General features: G+C 35.0%; 1 protein-coding gene across 5 annotated transcripts in view; it reads left to right on the top strand.

Moving 5' to 3' along the window:
- SIPA1L2 (signal induced proliferation associated 1 like 2) overlaps positions 1-24,748 on the top strand; it is a 127,662-nt gene that overhangs the window by 64,888 nt on the left and 38,026 nt on the right. For all 5 annotated transcript variants that reach the window (XM_054279500.1, XM_054279503.1, XM_054279502.1 and 2 more), the window contains exons 6-10: positions 4,246-4,420; positions 8,167-8,270; positions 14,547-14,704; positions 16,245-16,821; positions 21,026-21,300. In XM_054279500.1, the coding sequence (XP_054135475.1) occupies positions 4,246-4,420; positions 8,167-8,270; positions 14,547-14,704; positions 16,245-16,821; positions 21,026-21,300 (1,289 nt within the window). The remainder of the gene's footprint in view (positions 1-4,245; positions 4,421-8,166; positions 8,271-14,546; positions 14,705-16,244; positions 16,822-21,025; positions 21,301-24,748) is intronic.

The raw sequence follows: 24,748 nt of genomic DNA, 5'->3' as shown, positions 1-24,748 counted from the left end.
TTCGCAGAACTGAAATTGTGATTGAGACAACTGAATTAAAAGCATGGCAATAAAATATTATTTGAATGGCTTAAATTTTGAGAGAAAATGGTAAGGTCTATTAGGTTCAATAAAAGTGAATATGCTTCATTCAAAGCTAGTAGTTAAATTTATGGTTTCTAAATATTTTGTGAAGGACACACTTGTGATGGTTTTTAAAAAATGTCATTTAAATTGAAGATTTTACTTTCTAGGTGAAAGTTAGTATCTACCCATTGAAGTCCAATCCAATGATTGAACCAGTTGAATATGATGGTGCTATGGTTAATTTTTTATTGCTGACTCAGTTTCAAATGTAGTGATTGCATCTAATCACTAGTGGTGTCTACCAGAATTCCTTGTGCCTGTAACAATTGCTCGGAACAAAGCATGTGTAGTCAGAGGAACAGAATTGGCTTTTTTTGGATGGATTGTTAAGCTATCTTTAGTACTGTTTACTTAAGCTAATTTTAGTACTTTTGTTCACATTGATGTCTGAGGATGGTGTTGATTTTGCTGAATGTTGTTGTTTTCTTCTGTATTTGTCAGTTTTTCTGGTAAAACAATACAGGGAAATCAGAGGCACTGAATTCTGAATCCAAGAATTCCTGATGTGCTCTTGCTCTCTGCTGTTTGAGCTTCAGAGTGAGTTTAGGTTAATCTAGTAAATAATATTCACTTCAGAGGGGCAATATCTTCAAGGCAGTATTGAGTATGACTGTGTTTGATCTGATTTGAGTATTTCTCAAACTCACTAACAGTATTTCCTAAAAAATGGAAATTCAGATTGTCCGTTGAAATGACCAAAGTGATTCTTTAATCATCATCTCCTCATTTGGAGAAGCAGCAGTATATAGCACTTTTATTTTGCATGATCAGTTCTGAAGTTCAGTCCTATTATTAAATGGGCTGTCAGCTGACAAAATGTAATATTAATATACCTTATGTGCCACTTACTACAAGGTAATTACTTGAACATAGACAGAAAGCTGTGCAAAGAGCTGGCATGAGATCCATTTTTGGTCTTAATACTCTTAGGTACATAATGCATTCAGTTTATTAATCAAGTAAATACAAAAAGAGTTATGCTTGGCAAGTGAAGGTGATGACTGGTGGAAATATTATGAATTTAAAAAGATGAATTATGATCTGGAAGATTAGTACTGTCACCAGAGTGATATGAATTTTGTCTAATGGAGTATTAAATGCTTTCTTATTTCCATAGCCAACTGAAGACTACTTTTATGTTTTGATTTAATTCTCTACCTGTTAGATAATTTTTCTGTAACATCTAATATGGATTATGAAGGAAATATGTGGCTAAATTTTGTCTCTAAAAATGGCTATAGAAACCAGTTGTAAATTGGATGGTTGGCCTAATTTGAATACATTAAGAAATTGCCCTTTCCCAATGTATTCTGCCATATGATGCTCATCCTTAAATTCAGCTGTATATTTGCAAGAAAAGTAAACATTTTATCTGCTACTGTTGGTTTTTTAAGCTTTCTCCAATTTCCCCCTAGTTTCCCTTTCAATTTCTGCTAATGGTTGTTTATTGTACATGCTTTTTGGTTCCCCTAACATCCCTGTAGGGATGTTCACTTCTCTCTAAGCTGTAGGATAAAGTTTAAAAAGGACCAAAGAAATTAAGATTGGTTGCAGTGATATTTAGTGGCAATTGTGCGTCTAATCTCTTGATGTTCCTTGATAGAAAAGAATCTAAAATCTTCAAATGATGGAAGTCAACAAGTTCTTGTTACATGATAAATAATCTGTGCAAAAATTTGACAGGATGCCAAGATTCAGTAGTGAGTGATTCTGACAAGAACACAATCATTTTGAGTCAGGAAGGACTGATGTGCACCTTCAATACATATCACATACTCAAGTAGCTAAATGGGTTTAGCAGGTTTTTTGTGGTGTCATGTTATTAAATTGTTCTCAGTGTAAAATATAACTAAATGTAAAATTTGTGAGTTGGAAATAATGAAATCGGAACCATGTCTGCAATTATTTTCTCAAAAAAATTTGAACAAGCATGTGGTACCATTTCAAAACTGGCAAACTTTATCAGTTTTAAATATTCTGATAGTTCTTCATGCAAGTTAAATGTATGACATAAGAAGATCCTGCCAAAGCTCGTTGAGTTATTTCCCTTTTAGACACTGACATTCTAAATGTACCTTGATCTTCTGCACAGCCACCATGATCTTGGCTGAGAGTCCTTTTACTCAGATGTTCTGATTTCATAGTTGTGAAGGGCTTTAGCACAGACGCAGGAGGTTCAGATTACTGTAAAAGAGCTTGCAGCTTGTTTAGCAATAGTGGTTTTTTATAGTGTTGGCTTTGTTCAGAACTGTATAGTGTTCACAGTACTTGTTTGTCCACGAAGTCAAATCCCAGGATTACTTCATATCTTGGGCTGGTGAGTCTCAGATCCTCATTTTCTATGTCTCTTAGCTCAATGTTTAAACTGTGAGATATTGGATTGTTCTTTAAGATAGGCATATACTTCAATCCTGTTTGGAATATTATGCAGGAATGACTGGCATCCACAGAATGAAAAAGTGTGACTAGACCAAATATTTTGCCCAGGTGCCCTTTTACTCTTAGTTCTTGTCTCTATTTTTGGTGGCTCAGTTTAGCATTTAACTTTACTTGTCAATTCTAGTGTGAAGTCAAGGAAATCAACTTAAATCCCCTGTGGTTTAAGTTAAACTATTGGACACAGGGCTGGTATAAAGGTGACAGTGTGGTCACCATCATTTAAAGTCTTCTGGTATATGTGAAGTAACAGCCCTGCTTTCTGACATCTAATGTTTGTTTGACCAGCTATTTTGCAGTTTCCTTCATGAATTGTTCATGCTAGCTTTCTGCTGAATAAAATAGTCCCCAGCGTATAATCTGGAACCTTTTGTTAAATACCTAACTCTCTTTAAAATGGGGATCAAGGAAGCACTTTGGGTAGGGATGGCACCTAATGCCAGTCAAAAGGAAATGACAGGAGTGAACCAGTAGCTCCAGGTTTCATGGGTCTGACTCAGGCAGCTCCTATAGTGCATCCATAACCCAGAATCCCCTTTTGTCTCGGATGGTCATCCATCTTACAGCTTCTGACTCTCCTGTCTTCTAGGCTGGCCAGGTGAAACCTTATTCCTTATTCCTGTCCTTCACTCCTAACTGCTCTCTGGTCAAGGGAATTCTGCCAGAGCAGGTTCCCCAAGGGCTCACCGCTACACAAAGCCTTTATTCCCTTAGGACTAAGGGGAAGCAGGCTGTTATTGTCACCTTTGGTCTAACAGAAACACATCCAGCCTTTGCATAACTTGTATTTTGGATACTAATCCTGAAGTTTGATTAGGAGAGGTCTACAGCTGGAGAGTTGAATTGAGTCATGAATATAGATAAGCGCCTGAAGTGAATCAGGTGTGACTCATGGCCTCTGTCAGTTTGTGAAGCTCTGGAAGGTGTTGGTTAAGAATAATAGGACAAATCCATCCACGTGGAGTTTCCTTTTTGTCAGCTTAAGTGTGCATAAAAGCTAAGAGGAAGATGGTCTGCTCAAGAAGTAATGATCTCTCTTTATGCCTAATGTTTTATGGTTTTTGTACTTTATTTTTGAATAGATGTGATTTGTGTAATGTTCCATAACTGAGAATCTCTTTAGCAAAACTATTTGACTGCAATCTAATTTCTTGTTTTACGTATATTTTAAAAATGGCATCTAGTTTTTAACAGTGCATGATTTTATGGGGAAGGCAAAAGATGACATAGAAAGGACTGTTCTGAGGGCCTGTTTTAACTGAACTACAGTGAACTTTAAAGGGTAAAAATGAGGGAAGATAAACTCACCTTCTTTTAAAGCTGAGAAAAAAAGACCAATATACAAATATTGCCAATTAAATTTTTCATACCGTAGCATGAAGTAGAGTGTGCTTTTATAGATAACAAAGTGAAAAGTCTTTGTACTGCTTTTATCTGTATTTGAATAGTGCCAATCCAGTTTTCTTTCAAGAGTTGGAGGGTGTCTTTTGTGGATTTTTTCTTTTTTTTTTTTTTGTCCTGTGGTGATTTAATTTCCCAAATCAGAACACTTATTTTTCATTTTCAGATGCCTTCTGTTGGGGGTTATAACAGTGTTATATTTTAATTGTGAATATTTATTCTAGTATTGACTTTGCTTCTGTAAATTTTCCTTTTTTTATTTTATTTAATTTTTGATTTCAGCTGAGTTTTCAACATAAGATTGGTATCCTTTACTGCAAAGCAGGCCAAAGCACAGAAGAAGAAATGTATAACAACGAGATGGCAGGACCAGCTTTTGAAGAGTTCCTTGATCTACTGGGCCAGAGAGTACGGCTAAAAGGATTCAGTAAATACAGGGCTCAGCTGGATAATAAAAGTAAGTTATGCTTCAAGCTATGGGACAAAGGGTAAAAATCCAGTTGACCTTCTGTAAATTATGTTGTCTTTTCCTGCTCTTGACTTCGGGTTTTGACTAGTAGGATTATATGGTAAATGAGGAAGATGGAGCATATGGTAAGAACATGTATCAAATCTTTTCTGAAAGGTCATTTACTTTTTCTGTGGCATTAGTAGAACTGAATATCAAAGCAGTTTATTTCATTTGTTTTAATTTAGTTAAAATCATACTACATGAGTAATTTTTCCACAGGTACACTTCAAGCATCTTATTTTTTCAAAGGCAATAAAATATATGTATTTCAAAATATGGAGTAATTTCCCTTATTTCAGCTGAACATACATGCTTGCTTTTACCCAACACACACAAGCAGTCAAGTTTTCTGGTTTCTCACACATGCACAGTAAGCATGTCCTTATTTGTCAGCTGATAATTTTTAATCTACCTCAGTGCTGTGTTAGTACTGCCATTTCCCCAGGTCTTTCCAGTTCCTTAAGTGCAGTAGTATAAAAATTTAATTGTACAAATTGGTTGGATTTTACAGCAAAATAGGAACTGAAGTATTGCTGTTTAAAAAAGTCAATGAGATGTTAAGACTCTTCCTTATTAGTACTGTTTTTGCTGCCCTTAAATTTAACTTAAATTAATTCTTAGTTTAATGATGTTTTAGCAGAATTTTGACGGCTGATCATATGAGCTGTAATCTAAGGATGTCTAGTTATTAAGCTACTTCATTTTAACATAGTGTCAACCTAGTGTAAGCACCACATTTATTTCCAATAATGTTATTGCCTTTTTCCTTAAATCTGTGCTTGTTTCCCTTTAATAATTTGAGCTAGAGACTATTGCATCCTAATTTAGAGACTATTGCATCCTATTTCAGTACAGAAAAATAACAAATCATTTTTCAAATTAATTTGTGGAAATACATATTAACATGCTGTGTATATCAGACTTCTGGAATGCATTGATAAATAGGGATGAAAAATTAAAAGGAATAAGGGATGTTTGGGTTTGCTTTTTTTTTCCCCAATCAGAATGTGACTGAATATCACCTAGTAAGTTGTACATATGAAAACAAATGCTGATCTGTCAGCAAATTCAGTTTCTATATTTGCTGTGCTTCTGTATGAACTTACATTGCTGATCAGCATTGTGTATGTATCAGTCAGTAACATGATTTTAATGTTTTACAAAGTCTCTGTGCCATTAACTATATTGTCCTGTCATAGTGTGTCCTCATCGTTTGCAACAGGCAAAATGGAATTAAGAATTCAAAAAGATACAGTCTTTAGTATTATATTAAATGCAAATTACATTAAGTATCACTTAGTGTATCACATTAGTATCACATTTAAGTATCATATTTTTGTTATATTTTACAATGCAATAAGTATTACTGTGTGTCATATTTAGACTTACATGTTGTTCTGACTGCCTGTAGGTTCAGAGGGTTGTGATAATGTAGTCTCTGGGAGCTGTATTTTTGGTAGACACAATGTTTCAGTAAAAAATCTTGCTTAGTTCTTGTAGGAGTAAAATTTATTACGTTTTTATATTCTCAAATGCTTGACGAGCTGTGAGGTTTTTCTCTAAAAAGTTCTCTTTTTAGAATTTATTTATTTTAAACAATTGCTTATTTAATATTTGGATAAGTGATTAGTCCATTTCTTATGTAACAGAGAAAGTAGAATGTTGTGATGGGTTGCCCTGTCTGCCAAATAAGCCCCCACCTCTTGTATGCTCACCCACCCTCCAGTTTGTGAGTCGAGATTGAGTTCAGTGAGTGAAGGGAAGAAAGGAAGAAAACACCTGCAAAAAAACCTTCCAAACAAACAAAAACTCCAAAACAAACAACAACAACAAAAACACCCAATCAACAATGAAAGCACAACCCACCACTACATCCATCAGGCAGCAATACAACTGAGGCAAAGGCAATCACTTGCCACCTGCCATTAGCTGACTGATGCCCAGCCATTCTCTGAGCAACATCAACCATGAAAAAACTCTCCCTGCTCCAGTTTTTCCTGCAGAACATGACTTTATAGGGCATGGGATATGTTTTTGGTCCATTTGATGGGTTGTGTCCTCCCAAGCCCGTGGCCAGCCCAGCACACTTCCCGGGACAGGGGACAGTGTGGGGGCAGAGCTGGTGCTGTGCAGGCCCTGTGAGCCACAGCTGAATCATCGGTGTGTTACCAGCACTGCCCTGGTCACACAGACAGCACACAGCACCATGTGGGCTGCCATGAAGAATTATAGCTGCATCCAAGCCAGGCCCAGTGCAAGTGTTCAGAACATATGGAATGTATTAACTAAAAATTATCTTCTGCCCTTCTTTAGTGCAGTTATAGTGGCATGCAGTTCCAAACCCCAAGATAAAGAAATAAGAAAATTAAATGAAATTTTACTAATTCAATACTATATAATTTGTTTAGTACATGTTTTAAAACATACCAGTCTACTGGAAATGAGATAAAATGTTTTATTTTTGGAACGTATTTTCTCTTTCTGTCTCTTCAAAACTGTCTCTCTAAAATGCCACTGAAAGGTTATAATGGAATTAGATTTTTAACTAAGATTTTGAAATAGAAGAGTGCAATAAGGTCTTCTTTTTGCAACACTTAGGTAACAAACTTCAGTTGAAATGATGCTTTTTATTTCTTATGCAACTGTAATCTGTGTTTAATAACTGAAGTTAATTATCATACAGACATAACTGATAAACCCAGCACACTCACAAATGTATGCACTCCTAATTGTATACACACAAATATTTTTAGATTTAGGGCTGCAGATAAAGAAGTGTATATTGATATACTTTTATATACTTTTAACTGGAGAACTAACATGGCTAATTGATTTTTGATTTATTTTTGGAATATAGTTATACTCTTCAAAACTGATCAAAACTCTGAAACCTTAAACAGCATGTTAAAGAGTGTACTGGAGAATATTTATTGCTACAGATAGCATAAAATTATGCTAAAAAATAATCGAATGTGGAAAAAGACAAGAAAAATTGGCAGTTGTCTTCACTCAATAAGGTGTTCAGTAGAGTTAAACCTTAAACTTTTTTCAAGTTCATTGTACTTGCTTAAATAGACTGTTCAAATTGAAGAATAGGAATAAAAAGGATTAACTCATGACTACAGTATAAAACTCATTTACTGTAAACATCACAAAATGCTAACTATTAATAAACTTTCTAAATAAAAGAAAGTGTTAAGTCATATAATATATTGCATTTATTTAAATAATTTTCAAATATATGTAGTATGCACATGTTTTATGTTTTAAAAATGCCTGATCTGCAACATGTGTTTTAATGTTAGGTTTGAAATAGCCAGTTCACTTTTGGTAAAGTATGGGTTTAGTCAATTGTCCTTATTATTGTTTAAGTAATGAAAATACATGTTATATAAAACTACACTGAAGTAGTGTAGTGTTTTGTTTTTACTGTGAAATGCCAATATATTTGAAATTAGTTTATTTAGGTCTCAGAGACAGCGAACTCTTTGGGTTTTTTCCTGCAGGACCCCTCTATGTCATAATACAGAAATAAAGACTAGATTTTTAGGTGATGGAACTGGTTTTGTTCAATTGTAAAAAATATAGAAGTTGTTTAAATAGATTTAAATCACAGCATGCAGAGTGGTGTCCTAAATAGTAATATGAATATTCTAATTTACTTACCTTCTTGCGATTAAATTAATTTTCAGCTGATTCAACAGGAACTCATTCCCTCTATACTACCTATAAAGATTATGAATTAATGTTTCATGTATCAACAATGCTTCCCTACATGCCCAGTAACAGGCAACAGGTATGTCTCTTTACCTTTTTATTGTATTTTACATTATGAATGTTTGACGTTGTGTGCTGGGGTTTTTTATTAGTTTTGGTTGAAAATGGAATTGTTTTAAAAGAAATACGATCAATTATATTTATTCTCTTGAAATAGCGTAAGACGTTAGAAATCTTGTAAGAGTTTATTCTGTATAATTCAGGAACTTATCCCATGTACCCTATTTCATTATATTATTAAAAGGCAATATTGCCTCTCGTGAATATGTTATTTTCGGTTTAGACTGAATTCACATCTTATGTATGTTTTAAACATTGAGTGGAATGAATCTTGAAAATAGTCTTATGCTTAAAATATGCATGTAATAAGATTTTTAAAACTATTCCACTTAATCCTTGTATTACAGATCTTGAAATGTTTATTAATGTGTGAGCTTAGTAGTAGTTTTAAACGTATCCTTCGAGGTGTCTGTGAAAACAGAAAATTGCAATGTATTTGTCTTATTTCTAGAGAATTCCCTTTGCTTATGCAATAATTCAGAATGCTTTCAAAGCATTAAGGATGGCTAAAAACCAGCACAGCATCCAAAGTGTGCGGTGCACCAGTAAGGTTACTCTGTCTTGCCTGTCTAAGAAATTTCTTGTGACTTAATTAAAATGTACAAGCACATTTGGTATAATATATCAGTATTAATGCCTAACTAGAAAAGCACTAGAATTGCTCATAGATCAGACTGATGGTAGTTTGTAACTTTCTGTGCTACTACTCTATGTTCCTCCAGGTATGCAGAAGTAAGTGTTGATTTATGCAGTTAGTTTTGGGATATTCTTACCTTGCCATGCAAGGTACAATCATCTCAGCCACTGTGGAAAGTTGTCATAAAATAAGGATGCTGTCTCACTTTGGTTTTGAACAGCTCACAAAAGATGCTTACTGATCGATTGTTGAACCATATGGGAGTTGAATCTTTCATGTCTGTCCTATCAATAGGTCTTGTGTGAGCAGAAAGAGATGTGTCTAGGCAGCAAGAAAAGGGTAAAAGTACTGAAATTCTTCAGAAGGGATAAATAAAAATAACAATGGAAGGAAGTATATCGTGTCATGTATTTGAAATAATCTGTGCATAGAGCTCTGAACAGTTTGAAAAGCTGTTTTGAGTGAACAGTTAAGACATTACACTTAGTATTTAGATGTGGTTTAAAGGAACTAAATTAGGAATCAAAAGACAAACTTTTCACCATATGAATGACACAAAGTTTAGATGACTCACTTCCTAAAATGTGTGGCTTTTAGGAGACAGAATGTTCATCAGACACTCAACTGTGACATAGCTAGTAATCAAGGGATTGGATCTTCATTACTGATTTCAGATTGTTCTGCTTCTCTAAACTTCCAGTTGCATCTTATTACCAAACAGGGTTAATTTGGTAAACACACCAGGAGTTGTTCTGTCTGTAATCAGTCTAGCAATCTTTGACTGGAAATGCATGTAAATAGGGAAAACTGTACCCTACTGAGATGATATAGTACACTGAATGAGCTTGCCTTAAAAGAAAAAAATTAATATTTTTGTAGCAAATCACAGGCACTGACAGTAAATATGGCCTTACTTGGAGTTTAGTACTTTTGTTGTCTTTCGTGAATTTTCCTTGTTTGTGAGAACAAAGGATATCCCCTTGCCATGATCCACTTATTTTCATAGTTTTTTGCTGTTTGTCTGTCATCTTCACTGCTGTGTTGCTCAGCCACCCCCTGTTACTGTCCTTTCACTTCTTCCAGTGCCTTCCTTTCATTCTTATAATTTCCTTATATGTCTTTCTTTATAGTCAGGTGCTGATTCTTGTGTACAGAAAAATCTTTCAGTTTTAACTCCATGGTTTTCCCTAGCAACAAGCTCTCCTTTCCACAGTGTTTTAGTAAGCTCTCATCATTGTCCCTTTAAAGGTTCAATATTTAGCAGAAGCACTATGTTGTTATTCATAGTTTTCTTTTTTCTTGGGATCAAAATAATGTGGCAGTTTTCCAAGTTCAAGCAGTATGTCTATCTGAAGACCCACCACATTATTTTTCAGGTGATGAGATCTATCAGTGTTTGCACAGCATGTACACTGTCTTAATGAAATGTGACAAGTGCACCCAAATTACTAGAATTTAGCCAGCCTTAATGTGCGAAACAGATTTATAATAACTGTTTATTTTTTTTCTCTTACTGTTTAGCTCCAAAATACATATTGAAGTCTCTTCAGGGTTTGGCTCACTGCATACCCAAGTAAGGGGAAGTTGGAGATCGCAGTAAATTTCCTGTTAGGTTATGTTAGGATTGAGGCCCCCATTCAATAGTTATTTATACATTCATATTACATTCATAATAGCATATTATGAGTGTACTGGCTGAGGTTGTTGCATCCTTTCCCCATGTCCCTTGTCTAGTAATGACTGGGCAGGGTATTCAGTCCCTCCTAATCCACGATGGTGACCTTCAGTGAGCAAGCACCGAGCATTGCTTGTGCTCCAAATACCTGTGAGCCAAAAATAGGCCGCACCAGAACTGTTTGTTGCTTCTTCCAGGATATAACTACGCCCTGCTTGGTCCCTGATCAGGACATCCCTCTAGTTTTAGAACCAGCAGGAGATCCAAAGAGCAAGGTAATTTTTATTTTGGCTGCAACGTAGGCTGGGAATTTTCGAGTCAGCTGCTCCTTCCCTAGGACGGAGAAGACAACCAGCCCTGGTATGGCCAGTTCCTTTTCCTTTACTGGCCTTTTCTTCAAAGCAGTTCAAGGCTTTCCCCTTTAAACTTTACCTTTGCTATGTTCCTTTCCAAATCATTCCCTTGCAAGTTTCCCACTCACACATTTGCAGTCTGCTTGTGTTCACATGGTCAGACCCGATTAATCCAAATCTGTTCAAATAATAAGTTTTCACCTGGTTTTATGAAAACTTGAAAATTAAACAGATATGCAATTATGAAATAAGCTTGTTGCGTTTAACTACTGTTAAAATAGTTAGGTAACAATATCTGTGGTTGTACCAAACTCAGTTGATCAGAGCTGTTGAAAGAGCTTTTGCCATTCATTTCTGGTTTTGGTACTGGCTAAGAAACCAAATTGAAAATAAAACTTTTGAAACCACTTATTTTAGAAATGTGCTAAAATAAGTTTGGTGATTTTCTTATTTGACTCTTAACATTTCATAATTTAATTGAATGAAGAGTATATTTCACTGCTATTTCAACAAGAATTCCTTGTTGTTTTGTAGTTTGACAAAGCAATTAATCCTAATGAAGTGGATAGATTTTTAAGGCTAAGCACAAGCTGTTAATATGTAAAGTTTTAAGACAGTTTTTTCCTCCAGAGATGCATATCTGAAAATTAAGAATTGAGTCACTAAAATCTGAGAATAAATATAATAACTGTCATTTAGTGGAAATAACTTCAATCTAATGGATTCTGCTTTTCTAACATATTTTCCTGACTGGAGTCCCCTTTTTGTGTCTTATATTCTTACATAACACTTGACTGATTTCCTTTTGGCTGCCTATCATACTTGATTAGGTTTATTTTCAAATTCTAACATGACAATGATGGCTCCTTTACTGCAAGTAATTCTCTGTAATCTCTGCACCCAGTTGAGAGTTCCTGTCAACATCAATGCTCAACACTGGCATGAGATTCTTTAGAGTATGTTAGAAAGGCAGATTAAAAAAAAAATTTACAACATCCAAAACCCCCCAAACCTGAGCAGACCTCAAAATGGGAGAGGAAGGGGAAACTAAGAACCTGAAAAGACCACCCAAACAACCTAGGAAGCAAAAGTTGGGAGAAAAATCTAGGCTATAGAATGGAAACTAGAAAAGGGTTTCTTATAGATAATTTTGTTGAGTTCTGGTTTCCTTCAATTCCTTTTTCATTTTCAGTATGCTGTCCTTATCTCCCATTTCCCAGAGAGGTATGTGTTCCCTCCTTCTTCTCCATTCAATACTTTATTCTTTTCCTGTTCCTTTATCCTATCCAGAGCACTTCTTTCCATGTTCCAGATCACCCCAATTTAATTCTCCCCACTTTAGAAGTTTTTTGCATTATGATCCTCTGTGCACAGCCACAACTGTGCTTTGCCTTTTGCATTGTGTTGAAGTTGACTGATCACTTGTGCATGACAACTATTTATAAGTGTTACACTGGTTTTATTTTATACTGAAGAAGTCACTAAGATCTCTACAGTCTTGGTAATGTTCTTAAAAATAATGACCTGTCTTCCTGTTTCTTTTTTTGCGCCTTGTAGAGGTTTCCACTCTTGAAAAATATCCTAGGGGTAGGATACAGGCACTGTCATGTTTTTAAAAAGTCTTAGCTAGTTTCAAACGTTTCTAAAACTTGCCTTCAATTAAGTGAATGCTGTTCTTGCTTATGCTATGTAGGATGGCAAGCAGAACCTCCTAAAGGGGTCTACAAAAGCAGAAAATATTCTTGCAAGCAGTGATTACCTTGAAAAATAAATATACCTTTAAAGAGGATTGCATCTTCATTTTTATAATTTACTCCATGGAAATGCATAGGCATGAACCACTGTAGCAAGAACAAGTAATTGGGCACTTAGTGGTACAACAAGGGCAGAAATGAATCACCGTGTACCTCCTAATTGGAAGGTTGCTTACAAATTTAACTGAGTTGTAAATTCCAACCTGTGTGATAGTAATGACTTCTAAATGTTAACTTGTGCTGCCCTACTATGATCTAATTGTGTGGCTCACTAGATGAGCAAATTAAAGAATATCTGACACACTAAGTTCTGTGATCAGTTCCTCAAAGTGTACTTCTGTGTGCAACAGTCTGTGCATCTTAAATGGCTCAAATAATCATTTTAGTCTTAAAAACCTAAGAACTTGACTGAGCCACACAACAAATATTGTTTTCTGTTCTTATGTCTGTTTTCAAGTTTCATAAGAAGTCTTATTTCTTTATCTGTATTTGGGATTTTTATTATGTTTAAAATAATATAGATGTACTTAGTGCTTTACAATTGTGGCTTTGGCCCTTCTGCCTACCTTCAGAATATCATCCTTTATGTTATTTTGAGAGTTATAATGAAAGGGTTATGGATTCTAGGCTGTAGCATGTGCAACTTCGCTTTTTGTTGTTGGTAGCTGAAATACTAATTTTGAGTGGAACTGGAAAAATGCAACAAAATGCTCTTATTAGAAAGGTTCTTTTCCATGAAATCACCTTCACAGAGAAATTTTCACTTGCTCTGTCATTAAGTTTCCAAGTAAATTTATTCTTAAATCCTTTTTGGTTACACATGAGCTGAGGTACAGCTGGAAGTGTCTTTATGCTATTAGTTGACAATGCAAGATCTTTTATTTTAATGTAGCGCCTCATATTTTAAATGTAGCATCTCATATTTTAAATGTAGCACCTAGTAGACTGCTTTTTTTGTTTGTTAATATACAAAATTTGAAAGTTACAATATTCTTCCATGAAGAAAGTGAGCATCGTTTTACTGTGTTATTTTGTTGGGTTTTTTGCGGGAGAAAGAATAGTAGTCCCTTATTGCTGGATATATTTTGTAATTTTTATTAAATGTTAGCCTATAGCAATGATTTAGTACTTTAAATTAGTTCTTAAATATATTTTGATGATAAAAGCTACCAATTACAAGAACAAATTTTTAATTTAAGAGTTCCTAATAGCTGTCGTTTCTCCATGAGTCTTGGTTCTGTTCCTCAAGTATGCAGTTGTTAACATTTGTGATGGATGTTCATGATAATATTTTTTTCTAAATTAAGATCATAATACTAAGGACAATATTTAATAGTGTTGTGACATGGAAAAGGAAGTTTGATTGAGACATAGAAGCAACATTATATTTTTAATATAGAGACAAATATTACACTGTAAAGAGGGAATGGATGTACTGTTTTCTGGATAGTGAGAAATGTCAAGTGATGCAATGCTTTTTTATTACTGAAGTGCTGCATTAGTAAGAATAAGAGAAACACATTTTTCTTTTAGAGTAAAATATAAATGAGCAGAAACTATGGAGAACTAGTGTGGGGATGTGAGAAAATTCATTAGTATTTTTGTGAACTTAGCCTAATTTCCTTCCCCTATATTTTTGCAGTTCTGACATCCTTTATATGTTGTTCTCCATGATGCAATAAAAGTTATTTCTGAAAAATTATGCTTTATTTGTATTGGTTTGGCTTGGGTGTTTCTTTTCCCCTAAGCTAATGAATTTATGATTTTTAAATTTTTTTTTTAATAACTAATTTTTCAATGCATGTTTCTTGTCTAGCTGCTAAGGAAAAGGCATATAGGAAATGACATAGTTACCATTGTCTTCCAAGAGCCAGGAGCACTTCCTTTTACTCCAAAAAATATTCGTTCCCACTTTCAACATGTATTTGTCATTGTCAAAGTGCATAATCCATGCACTGAAAATGTGTGTTATAGGTGAGTAGAACCTTATAACTATATAAGTTTGTTACTAAGACTGCAATGCAACTCTGTTTTCTGGATGTTTTATATTTCTTATGGCTATTATGTACTCAATTTTAAAATTTCTGCCGCACTTCCTGTGAATTTGAAACCCCAGTGTGTCCCTTACACACACGTAGAGTTATGGAGCGCAATTTGTAGACTCAAAGGTGCATGTGCAGAATTCCATGTTGCTGATTTATGGCCACAGAATGGGGATATAACAAGTTAGTGAAAATAAGATTTGCAGACACACCAATAGAAATTAATTTAGAACGTGTATTGCATGTTTCCTTTTTTAAAAGAAAATTATTTAAAGCATTTCAGAAGGTCCTTTAACCTGTATGAATCCCTGAGTATGACAATATGATGAGTCATAGCCTTTAAGCACATAAACAAAGACTTTTGAAGAATGGAAAAAACCCATAAATTTCAGATTATTTTAACTGTCACATTTAAGTCACTGCATCATGAATTTTAGCAAGGTAACCAAGGTAGAAATCACATTTGTGAATGGATTGGCAATTGTGCAAGTAGTGATAAAGGCATGAAGTATAATTACAGAGCTGTATTTATAAAAGTTATTTATTCATTGTTTAGAATGAAAATCAATTACATAATGAGGGTGAGTCATGTTACTGTCTTTTAGCAGTCTGCTAGAACTTAAACTATCTTTTAGGACTTGATTTCATTTCAGTAACTGCTTTGTGTTGATTAATACATGACATTTCTTAAGTTATACTTTTCTTACTATTAAACTCTATGTGTCATCCCAAATTTGACTATATTTCAGTCAAGCAAATAGCAGTTGTACCTACTGTGTGCAGTATTTTTAAATTATTTTTCAGTTGAAATATATTATGTTTGTATCAATCAACTAGAGGTATAATTGTATCAATTAGGAAAAATTCCTATTTTTTCTTACATTTGGATGTGAACTGTCTAGTTCAAGAATTGTGTTTCCAATTTTATGAGCATAGAGTAGGCAGTTTGAACAGGTGGAGAATGCTCCATTATAGTCACATTTGACACCAATATTTTTTCATTGAATTCAAACTTCATTGTAGAAGACGATCTGAGGATAAAAATTACTTTCTGTTTCTGTTTTAACATTGCTTAGTTTTAAGATGATGCAACCGAGTGACAGGTGAAATGACAGATTTACATAAAAATAATTTTTAAAAATATTTCTCTCCTTTATTTCTCACAATTCATTTTAATATTTATTACATTCAGGAAAGGAGATGTTGACACCCTAAGAAGTTATCTTCGATATTGTTTGTTTTAGCAAGATACCTTCATAATGTCCTTTATATCTTTAAAAGAAGAAAGCCATTCTAAAACAGACAATCAGCTTTCTTTGATGTGTCTGAAATGTCTGCAAATTGGCATGTCAAAGCTGTACTTAATTGTGTAAATGGATTGCAGAGATCACAGTTCTGCTTATCATATGATTTATTTTTTTTTTTTAGGGAATTAATTGTTTTGTTGGTTGTTTTTTTCCTTCTATTTCCAGTGTTGGTGTTTCACGATCAAAAGATGTTCCCTCATTTGGTCCACCCATTCCCAAAGGAGTAACTTTCCCCAAGTCTGCAGTCTTTAGGGACTTCCTTTTAGCCAAAGTTATTAATGCTGAAAATGCAGCACATAAGTCAGAAAAATTTCGAGCCATGGCCACAAGGACGCGTCAAGAATACTTGAAAGATCTGGCAGAAAACTTTGTTACCACAGCTACAGTGGATACTTCAGCCAAGTTCAGCTTTATTACTTTAGGGGCAAAAAAGAAGGAAAAAGTGAAACCGAGGAAAGATGCACATCTATTCAGTGTTGGAGCGATTATGTGGAATGTGATTGCCCGAGATTTTGGCCAGTCTGCTGACATTGAATGTCTCCTCGGAATTTCCAATGAGTTTATCATGTTGATTGAAAAGGAATCAAAAAATGTTGTGTTTAACTGCTCCTGCAGAGATGTTATTGGATGGACATCTGGATTAATGAGCATCAAAATATTTTATGAAAGAGGAGAATGTATTCTTCTGTCTGCAGCAGATAATTGTACTGAAGACATCAGAGAGATTGTTCAAAGACTTGAAGTAAGTACAGTTTCTAAACTGGAATTCCACTTTTTTAATGAACAGTTATGTGTCTACATCTCCCCTGAGATATAATTAAAAATGTTCTGTCTTTATAGTTCAGGAGTGGTTTTGGTCTTCAGAGAGCATTACAAATAATAATCTTCACAAGAGCATGGGAGATAAATGTTATCAACCTGTTTTTCAGGGTTAAGGTTTCCGATACCATTAATCTGATAACTTGCCCAAGGCCATGGATGGTTCCAGTGTTGAAATCAGGACTGAAAAGCTTTTGCCACCTCTTACTGTAGCCTGTTCTCAAATCACACCCTTGTAGGTAGAAGTATGATAATTTAAAAAATTTATAAAATCTTAGTATGTAAAATATACTTTTTGTAATAACCTGTGAGAATATTAGCAGAAAATTTTATCTAAGTGGTTCTGCTGATTTGTTCCTCTGTACTGAGAAAGTGCAGGAAGTAAAGAAAACTACACCAACTAATTCCACTTTTAACAGCTGGCTGGAGATAAAGTTTTTCAGACACTTGATGACCATGTCAGTACTACTGTACTGTAGCTATTTCAGTCAGTCCAAATGAAATGACAATAACTCCAAGGTAAATGTGCTGATGCATCTAGTGGTTGCACTTCACTCTTTGATCTTAATTTAAGTGATTTAGATGGTCTTAGGGGCTTCTTCTGTTGGAAGGCTCGGCACTGAAAAGTATTCAGTCTGCTTACAGTTTTCACACTGGAATAGTTGGATTGCAGCTGATGATTTAGGGCCTCTCTAGTACTGCAGTCTCATTTAGCATTGCTTAACATCATGCTCTAAATAATAACTTTCTTCCAAAGTACAGTTGCTATTTCAAGAATTGGATGTCTTAAGACTCTTGCCACTGTTATATTATCCTTTTCAATTGATGTCTTCAGTTTCACTTTCCTTAGGCAGGTATTTCCCTTCTAGAAAATAGTGCTCCCATTAGGTCTTGTTAACCGAGCAGGATAAATTTCTTAACACAAGTGAAAAACAAGATTTAAAGTTCTAGTGAAAAGTTTTGCTGTCATCAGTGACTTTTTTTTTTTTTTTTTTTTGCTATTTTGCATTTACTTGGTTTTGCAAAGCCTGTAAATAGCCCGTGTTCCTGAAGACAGATCTTTAAGATTTGGTAATTAAAATCACAAAATGAAATGTTTGTCTATGTTTACTTTACTACTTCCTCCTTGTTATGGCCAGATAAGTGGTTAAATAATGACAAATTGGTTTTAAGCCTCAAATTCAGCATCAGCTCTTACTAAGTTTACCTGAATATTAACTTCAAGTGTCTATTCCATGAACTCTGCCTGCCTTTTCTTCTCCTGCTACCTATCCAACTTTCATACTAATTAAGAGTTAACTATCAATACTTGTTTTAGAACATTTTTTGTCCATGTTTCTGGCCTCATCTTTTTCTCATTTTCTCCTGCTTCTTCTTCTCTTTTGAAAGCTGCCTATTGATGTTATTTCCTGGTTGATTTATCACATTGAATGCTTTCTACAGTCCTTATATATTTTTGGTATAGAACCGTTAGAACCACTAAAAAGTGTTTAAAACTCTGATGCCACACTTCATGTGCAAACTTTAAAAACCTTTCAAGTGACTCAGAACACAGCTGAGGTTAACAGCCATATGTGCCAGCAGATGCTAAACATGAAAGCTCAAATTGTGATGTAATATCAATCTTCAGTGACCAGATGATTAACCCTTTTCAGTCATGAGTTAAAGTATTTCTTAGAACTAGTGAGTAGAACATTGCAATTGCTAAATGAGATTGCCAAAGAAATAACTTGACTTTATTGCTTGGATTTAAATCATGCTGGTAAAAAGGACTACTGAATATCCAGATTAAGAAAAGGTGTAAAAAGCTGGCTGAGACCATGATTTTAGTTTGAACTGAAACTATCAGTCTAGGACTGAAAAAAGAGCTGTGACTTGTCAGTCGAGACAAATCTGTATTTTTGGGGGAGAATATCTAGTTATAGAGAGTAGAAAAAGCAGCAAGCTATAGATTGACTTGGAGGGTTATGTTGGGAGGCAGGAAAAGCAACAGAGAATGGCAGGGTGATAAAAGATTAAATGGAAACACTGAATGGATCTTAAGATAAGAATCTGAGTTGACAAAATTTCCTTAGTATCCTGTATATTAAAAAAAACCTCTTCATCTTCTTCATGGCACTTACAGGATCTCTGTCTTTTATCTGTTTTAAGTGCTTTCAGAGAAGCCAGCTCTTATTTCATTTGTGGCCACAAGATCAGTGAAGCTGCAACCAAGTCAGCAGAATGCTGTGTTTTGAAGTGGAGCAGCACTATGTTTAATGTGACATTACTATGTAATATGCAGTGTTACCTTTTAGGGAATATACACTTGGGGAGGACTAGATCTCCTGGAATACTTCCCCTTGGGAATAGATGAGTCTTTGGCAGGAATCTTTATCTTTCTTATCTTTTAACTTTTGAATATTTAACTAACTTGAAGAAGAGATTTTGAATGCTCTGAGTTGGAGAAATCCATATACTTTGGCTGGTGCATTCATTTTGCAGTAGTTTATAATTGTGGCATAATGATAAGGAGGTCTCAGCCCCCAAAAAAGAATATTATGTAGCTTAATAAGGATAAAATTCCATCCCTCAGCTAGGCTCCTACCTGTAATAGCATGTTCTTCTTTTCACTGCATGACTAAATTTATATTTTCAAAACTTGTCATGGAAGTATAGCTGATGAAGAGCTGAAAATTTCATTTTCCCTTATCTAGGTTACAAATTATGGAAGTTTTTTTTCTTACTGAGATTTAGTTGTAAGGGAGCTAGGTTAACAGTATGTTAAAGTTTCCAGTATACTATGTAGTTCTAATACTATATGCAGAGTTATAAGCACAATAGAAAGTTCTACTTTAAAAGGAAAGTTTCTAAACTACACTAAAACCTCAGAGCTGAAAAATGACAAAGGAAATATCTGTTTTGTTTTTGTTATGAAAACTCAGAACCTGACTTCGTAAACAAAGTCTCCTCAGTGCATTTTTGACGTCTCAATAATGACTTTCACATTTTAACCTTAAAACCCTACATCTTCAGAAGTAACTGGAAAGATTATGAATCAAAATTTCCAAGCAATAATACTCAGAATATCTGATCCTTGCAATATCTCCAATATTTTACAGTTCCCAGAAGATTATCCCTTAATGAATGAGAGCTAATTGTATTTACTTACCCTACAGGTTAAAAGCATGAGCATACACCAGATCAGCAAAGTTAAAATAACTCATGGGTTTGTGGCACTTTGTTCTTTGATAGTGTTTCATAGTGGTTAAGCTTTTGTTCTAATTGAACTAATAAAGCTAAATAGAATCTGGTTTTGTGACACTGACAAAAGGCAAGACTGGGGTTACTCTCAAACTTCCTTGTAATGCAGGCTAGAATTTTGTCTTCTGAGTGTGGTGCAGTATCCCAGCTTACAGGCTGTTGTATGATTATGATTTACATGGCAAAACTGTTGAGAACTTGTTTCACAGCATGTAGAAATGAGCCTGCTTAGCAAAAGCTGAATTTGAAGGATTTTGGCTGCTCTGTATAATGACGGTTACGTTTCACTGAATATGAGGAAAGTAATTTTTTCATTTCTAAGTTTCCCAGTGACATGGAAACTCTCATCCCATTTTAGTGGTATCCTCATCTGGAGATAATGGTAGATAATAATCTGCCTATGAAGCAAAATAAATTAATATTTTCTTCATTGCTATTTTCTCAAGGAAAACAAGCTGCTAGAACTGAGGCACTTCACTCAATTTGACTCATGTTATATCTCAGGTTTAATACTGTTTAATGCTGAATATAAAACGCCTGCACACCTGCAGTCAGCCAAAAGAGAACTAAGTAATTGATAGGCAACATTTTTCTTGCTTTGTGTTTTGAAACTAAACCAGCTGTAAAGTTTTTGGTAGGATATAAATGGCATTGTGTTAACATTGGGCAAGGGGGAAGAACTTGACATGGGTCACTGGAGATGGAAGATTTTTAGCATTGTGAAATGTGTCATTCGCTTTGTTTTATGCAGAAACCCTCATTCAAACATAATTTTAAGATAATTTTATGTTAATATATTAAAGAGAAGCAATATCAAGCCATACATAACTTTATATAATGTTTGTGTGCCCTGACAATGGCGTAACAATCCGGTGCTTCCTCAGATAGTGACCAGAGGATGCGAAACCACGGAAATGACCCTGAGGAGAAATGGGCTGGGCCAGCTCGGATTCCACGTGAACTTTGAAGGGATAGTGGCAGACGTGGAGCCCTTTGGATTTGCATGGAAAGCAGGCCTGCGGCAGGGGAGCCGCCTGGTCGAGATCTGTAAAGTGGCTGTGGCAACTCTGACCCACGAGCAAATGATCGACCTCTTGCGCACGTCGGTGACAGTAAAAGTGGTCATTATTCAACCACACGAGGATGGAGCACCCAGAAGGTAACAGTTCTCAGTGAGCAGCAGTTCTCAGTAAAATTTGTGTCTGTCTGGGTTTTTTTTCCTCTGCTCCTGCTTAAACGATGACTCTTCTATTGAAGGCCTTCAGTAAATGGATATTGTCCATCATGTTGCGTGATAATATTGTCGAGGCTCTTAAAGCAATCTTTTCCCCAAAACCCATATTGACTTGTTATAGAAGATAAAATAAGATCCTACAAGAAATTTACTTGATATGACTTTAAAAGGGTAGGAAGTAAATTTTGGTGTATGCTGACTGAGCCATCCTGGAAGCTGATGTTACATGTTTTCTTCCACCGGAGAGCTTTATGTTTTAATGCTGAATTTAAAAATGTAGAATCCTTTTCAGGAAATTGCACCTTGTTCATCTTTGAGATTTTTCCAGCTCCTGACTATTGGAAAGATTTGGGTTGTTTTGGGTTTTTTTCTGTTATGTTGAAATTTAATGAAAATAGTGAATTAGTGGGTTCTGGACGTACATAGTACCAAGTCTTAGAGTTCTCCTCACTTTCTACAGATATCAAATTTATTCACATTTAATGGTGAATTACATCAATGATTTTGTCATTTAAAGCTGTGAAATCTTATTGCAACATGAAATACATGTTCATTCCTAGGGAAAGTCTGTAATAGCAATCATTACAGTCACTGTACCAGTATTTTCAGGGATTAAATGCATTTTTCTGTCATCAGTATTCCTTTTTTGGTGACAAAAAGGAATACTCTGTTTTGTAATATCATGAGGCAGAGAAGTAGGAATAAATTGAAACTTCGTAACAGTGTGACTTTATTTCTCACACACCTTGTCTAGTCAGTGTTAATTTGGCTCATTCTAAATGAGAACTGTACCAGAGTAAATTTAATTACTTGTCTTCTTTTAGCAGGCCAACTTTAAATCTCTTGTTGATTTTTAATTCAACAGAAAAAACATTAGATGTGTTGCTTTTGGCAAGAGAGCAAGCAATAAAATTTTACGTAGCGTGCAGCACTGTGAAGTCGATGCCAGCCGTATACGAATGCTGCTTAATTGGTGGCAATTCTCCAAGTAGTCATTGGCCTGATGTATGACACACAAGGGCTGTCCCCTGCCTCAACCTGCATGGTGATGCCTCCCTTTCTGAACAAAATGCCTGTGAATGTAAAATACCACCGTTTTGCTTAGTTGGGTAGAAATTTGCAATTAAGCCTCTCTTTGCTTAGCTTTGCTATTCTCACCATCTGCTTCTGGGTATGAATTTTCACTGACTTGTTTGGTATACATTTCCAAGCTGTTTATAGAATATGAGCCTAATGAGCTGATCCTTTTCTACTGAAGGTAAAAACGTGTATTTTATAGGCCCTGATAGAAAAATACATACTGGATGAATTGTTTATATTGTCTTTGATATAAATCTTCTTCTAGAGATAAAATGTTTAAATCCCAGATCAGTGTGGTACATAGCACCCAAGTGTATGTGTAGGAGGAGTTTGAACTGAGTTACCACACTGAGAAAAATCTGCAAAAGCTGCTCCTCTTTATAATTTTTACCATCTTTAAAATTGTGACGAATTACTAAGAGAAATGAATTTTTTAACACTGTGTGTCTATTCTAAAATTTTTTAAAAAACATGTTTAAGTTCTTTTTTAGCTTCACCTTTCTAGTATATATATATATATATATATATATATATATATATATATATAAAAGAAATGTCTCTTTCTCTCAAATATCAATTTCCCACAGAAAACTGTTCATTTTCACTTGTATATCCCCAGGTGATTTTGTCTGTCCAGTCTCTGCAGGGTTTTGAGCTTGCCTTTTTGCAATGTTTATAATCTAAACAGAGCAAACAGAAAGCAGTTATAGATATTGCATGACAGGTCTGAGAATTTCAGTTGACAAATATGATCTTTGACTTTGTAAAATATATTAATGAATGAGGGAAAGGAGGAGAGGGCAGAAAGGGATAAATTATCAGAATTTTGTGGAAAAAAGATAGCCTATTACCGCTTCTTACTAGTTAAAACCTGTGCAAATCCATCTCCCTGTCTACTGCTCAGTTGCTTCTCTTAGCCTTCTGCAGGTTCTTGTCACAGAAGCAGAGAATAGCTGAGGTTGGAAAGGACCTCTGCAAGTTGAGTGCAACCCCATTGCTCAAAGCAAGGTCAGCCAGAGCAGATTGCTCATGGACAGGTTCACTGGGTTTTGTGTATCTCCAAGGAAGGAGATTCAAAGATTCAGAATTTCAATTTTGGTATGCAGTCGTCCTTTCAGTAAGAAAGTTTTTCTGTGTCCTTTAAAGGAATTTCCTGTACTTCAATTTTGCGCCCTGCCTCCTGTGTTTTCACTGGATGCAATTCTTAGTTTGTCATCTTTTTTCCCTAATTTTACCCCATTAGATATTTTGTACACATTGATAAAATCCCTCCTGAGCCTTCTCTTTCCCTGGCTGAATGATACCAGCGCTCTCAGTCTCTCCTTGTGTTTCAGATGCTCTTATCCCTTAATCGTCTTCGATCCTTTGCTGGACCTGCTCCATATGTTCATGTCTCTCTTGTACTCTGGTATCAGGTTTACTCAGAAATTTTCAGGTAGTGTTTTTGGATGTAAAGCAGGAGTATCTGGAGAACTAAAATCTATTTCACCTTTGCTTGACAAGAAATGTCCCTGTCCATGGAGAGTCCATGCATGGATAGAATCAAGCCTCTGTGAGTGATTGCAAACATACCTGTGATAAACATTTAAGGCAGCTGTGACAGCTTGTCAGGAGGGAACTTTTTTGTATCAAGTAGCTGTAATAATTATCAAATAACACTCAAAGCAGACATACAGATATTCTTGTCATATTTGGGGATCCATCCATCCTTGACCCACGCATTAGAAGTGTCTAGGAGAACGATGGTTAAAAAGCAAAAGGCTTTACATCTATGTTCCAGTACTTGTTGCTTTTGCTCACAGCTGGTTTTAGAGGTTTTCTGCTAGGAAATGATGCATCAGATTATCTGACCTATGTAGGAAAGTACATTTGGAGGGTAAAGTAAGTCGCTTGAAAGTTTGACTTGTCCTACCAAGTATGTGATCTTCTGGCATTGGGTAGGCTTTTCTTCTCTGTATTTTAGCCTGCTTTCTCAGAGTACATACTGGTGGTTTGTTCTTTTGTTTTTGGGTTTTTTTTGGTTTTTTTTAATTTAAATGCCATAATCTAGGGTTTCAAGTTCAGCCACTAAGATTTTGCCCACAGCGCATAGATATAAAAATTCATTCATCTTTGTATAAAAAGGATGAGTTGCATTAAAAATTTAGATACATTTGCAAGAATATAAATATAATTTAAGCAAAATTAAGCAAATTTAAGCAAAAAAAAATTCCAGAGTTTCTTGAAAAAATCCAAATGTATCATTTTATTAATGTCTCTCATTTTCTGAACTAATCAGCTGATATCCACTTCT

Source organism: Melozone crissalis, unplaced genomic scaffold (genome assembly GCF_028551555.1).
Source record: "Melozone crissalis strain CALT ecotype California unplaced genomic scaffold, PUWL_Pcris_2 ptg000027l_1, whole genome shotgun sequence".
In the NCBI taxonomy this organism is placed as follows: Eukaryota; Metazoa; Chordata; class Aves; order Passeriformes; family Passerellidae; genus Melozone; species Melozone crissalis.
This window is presented reverse-complemented; position numbering and strand designations above follow the sequence as displayed.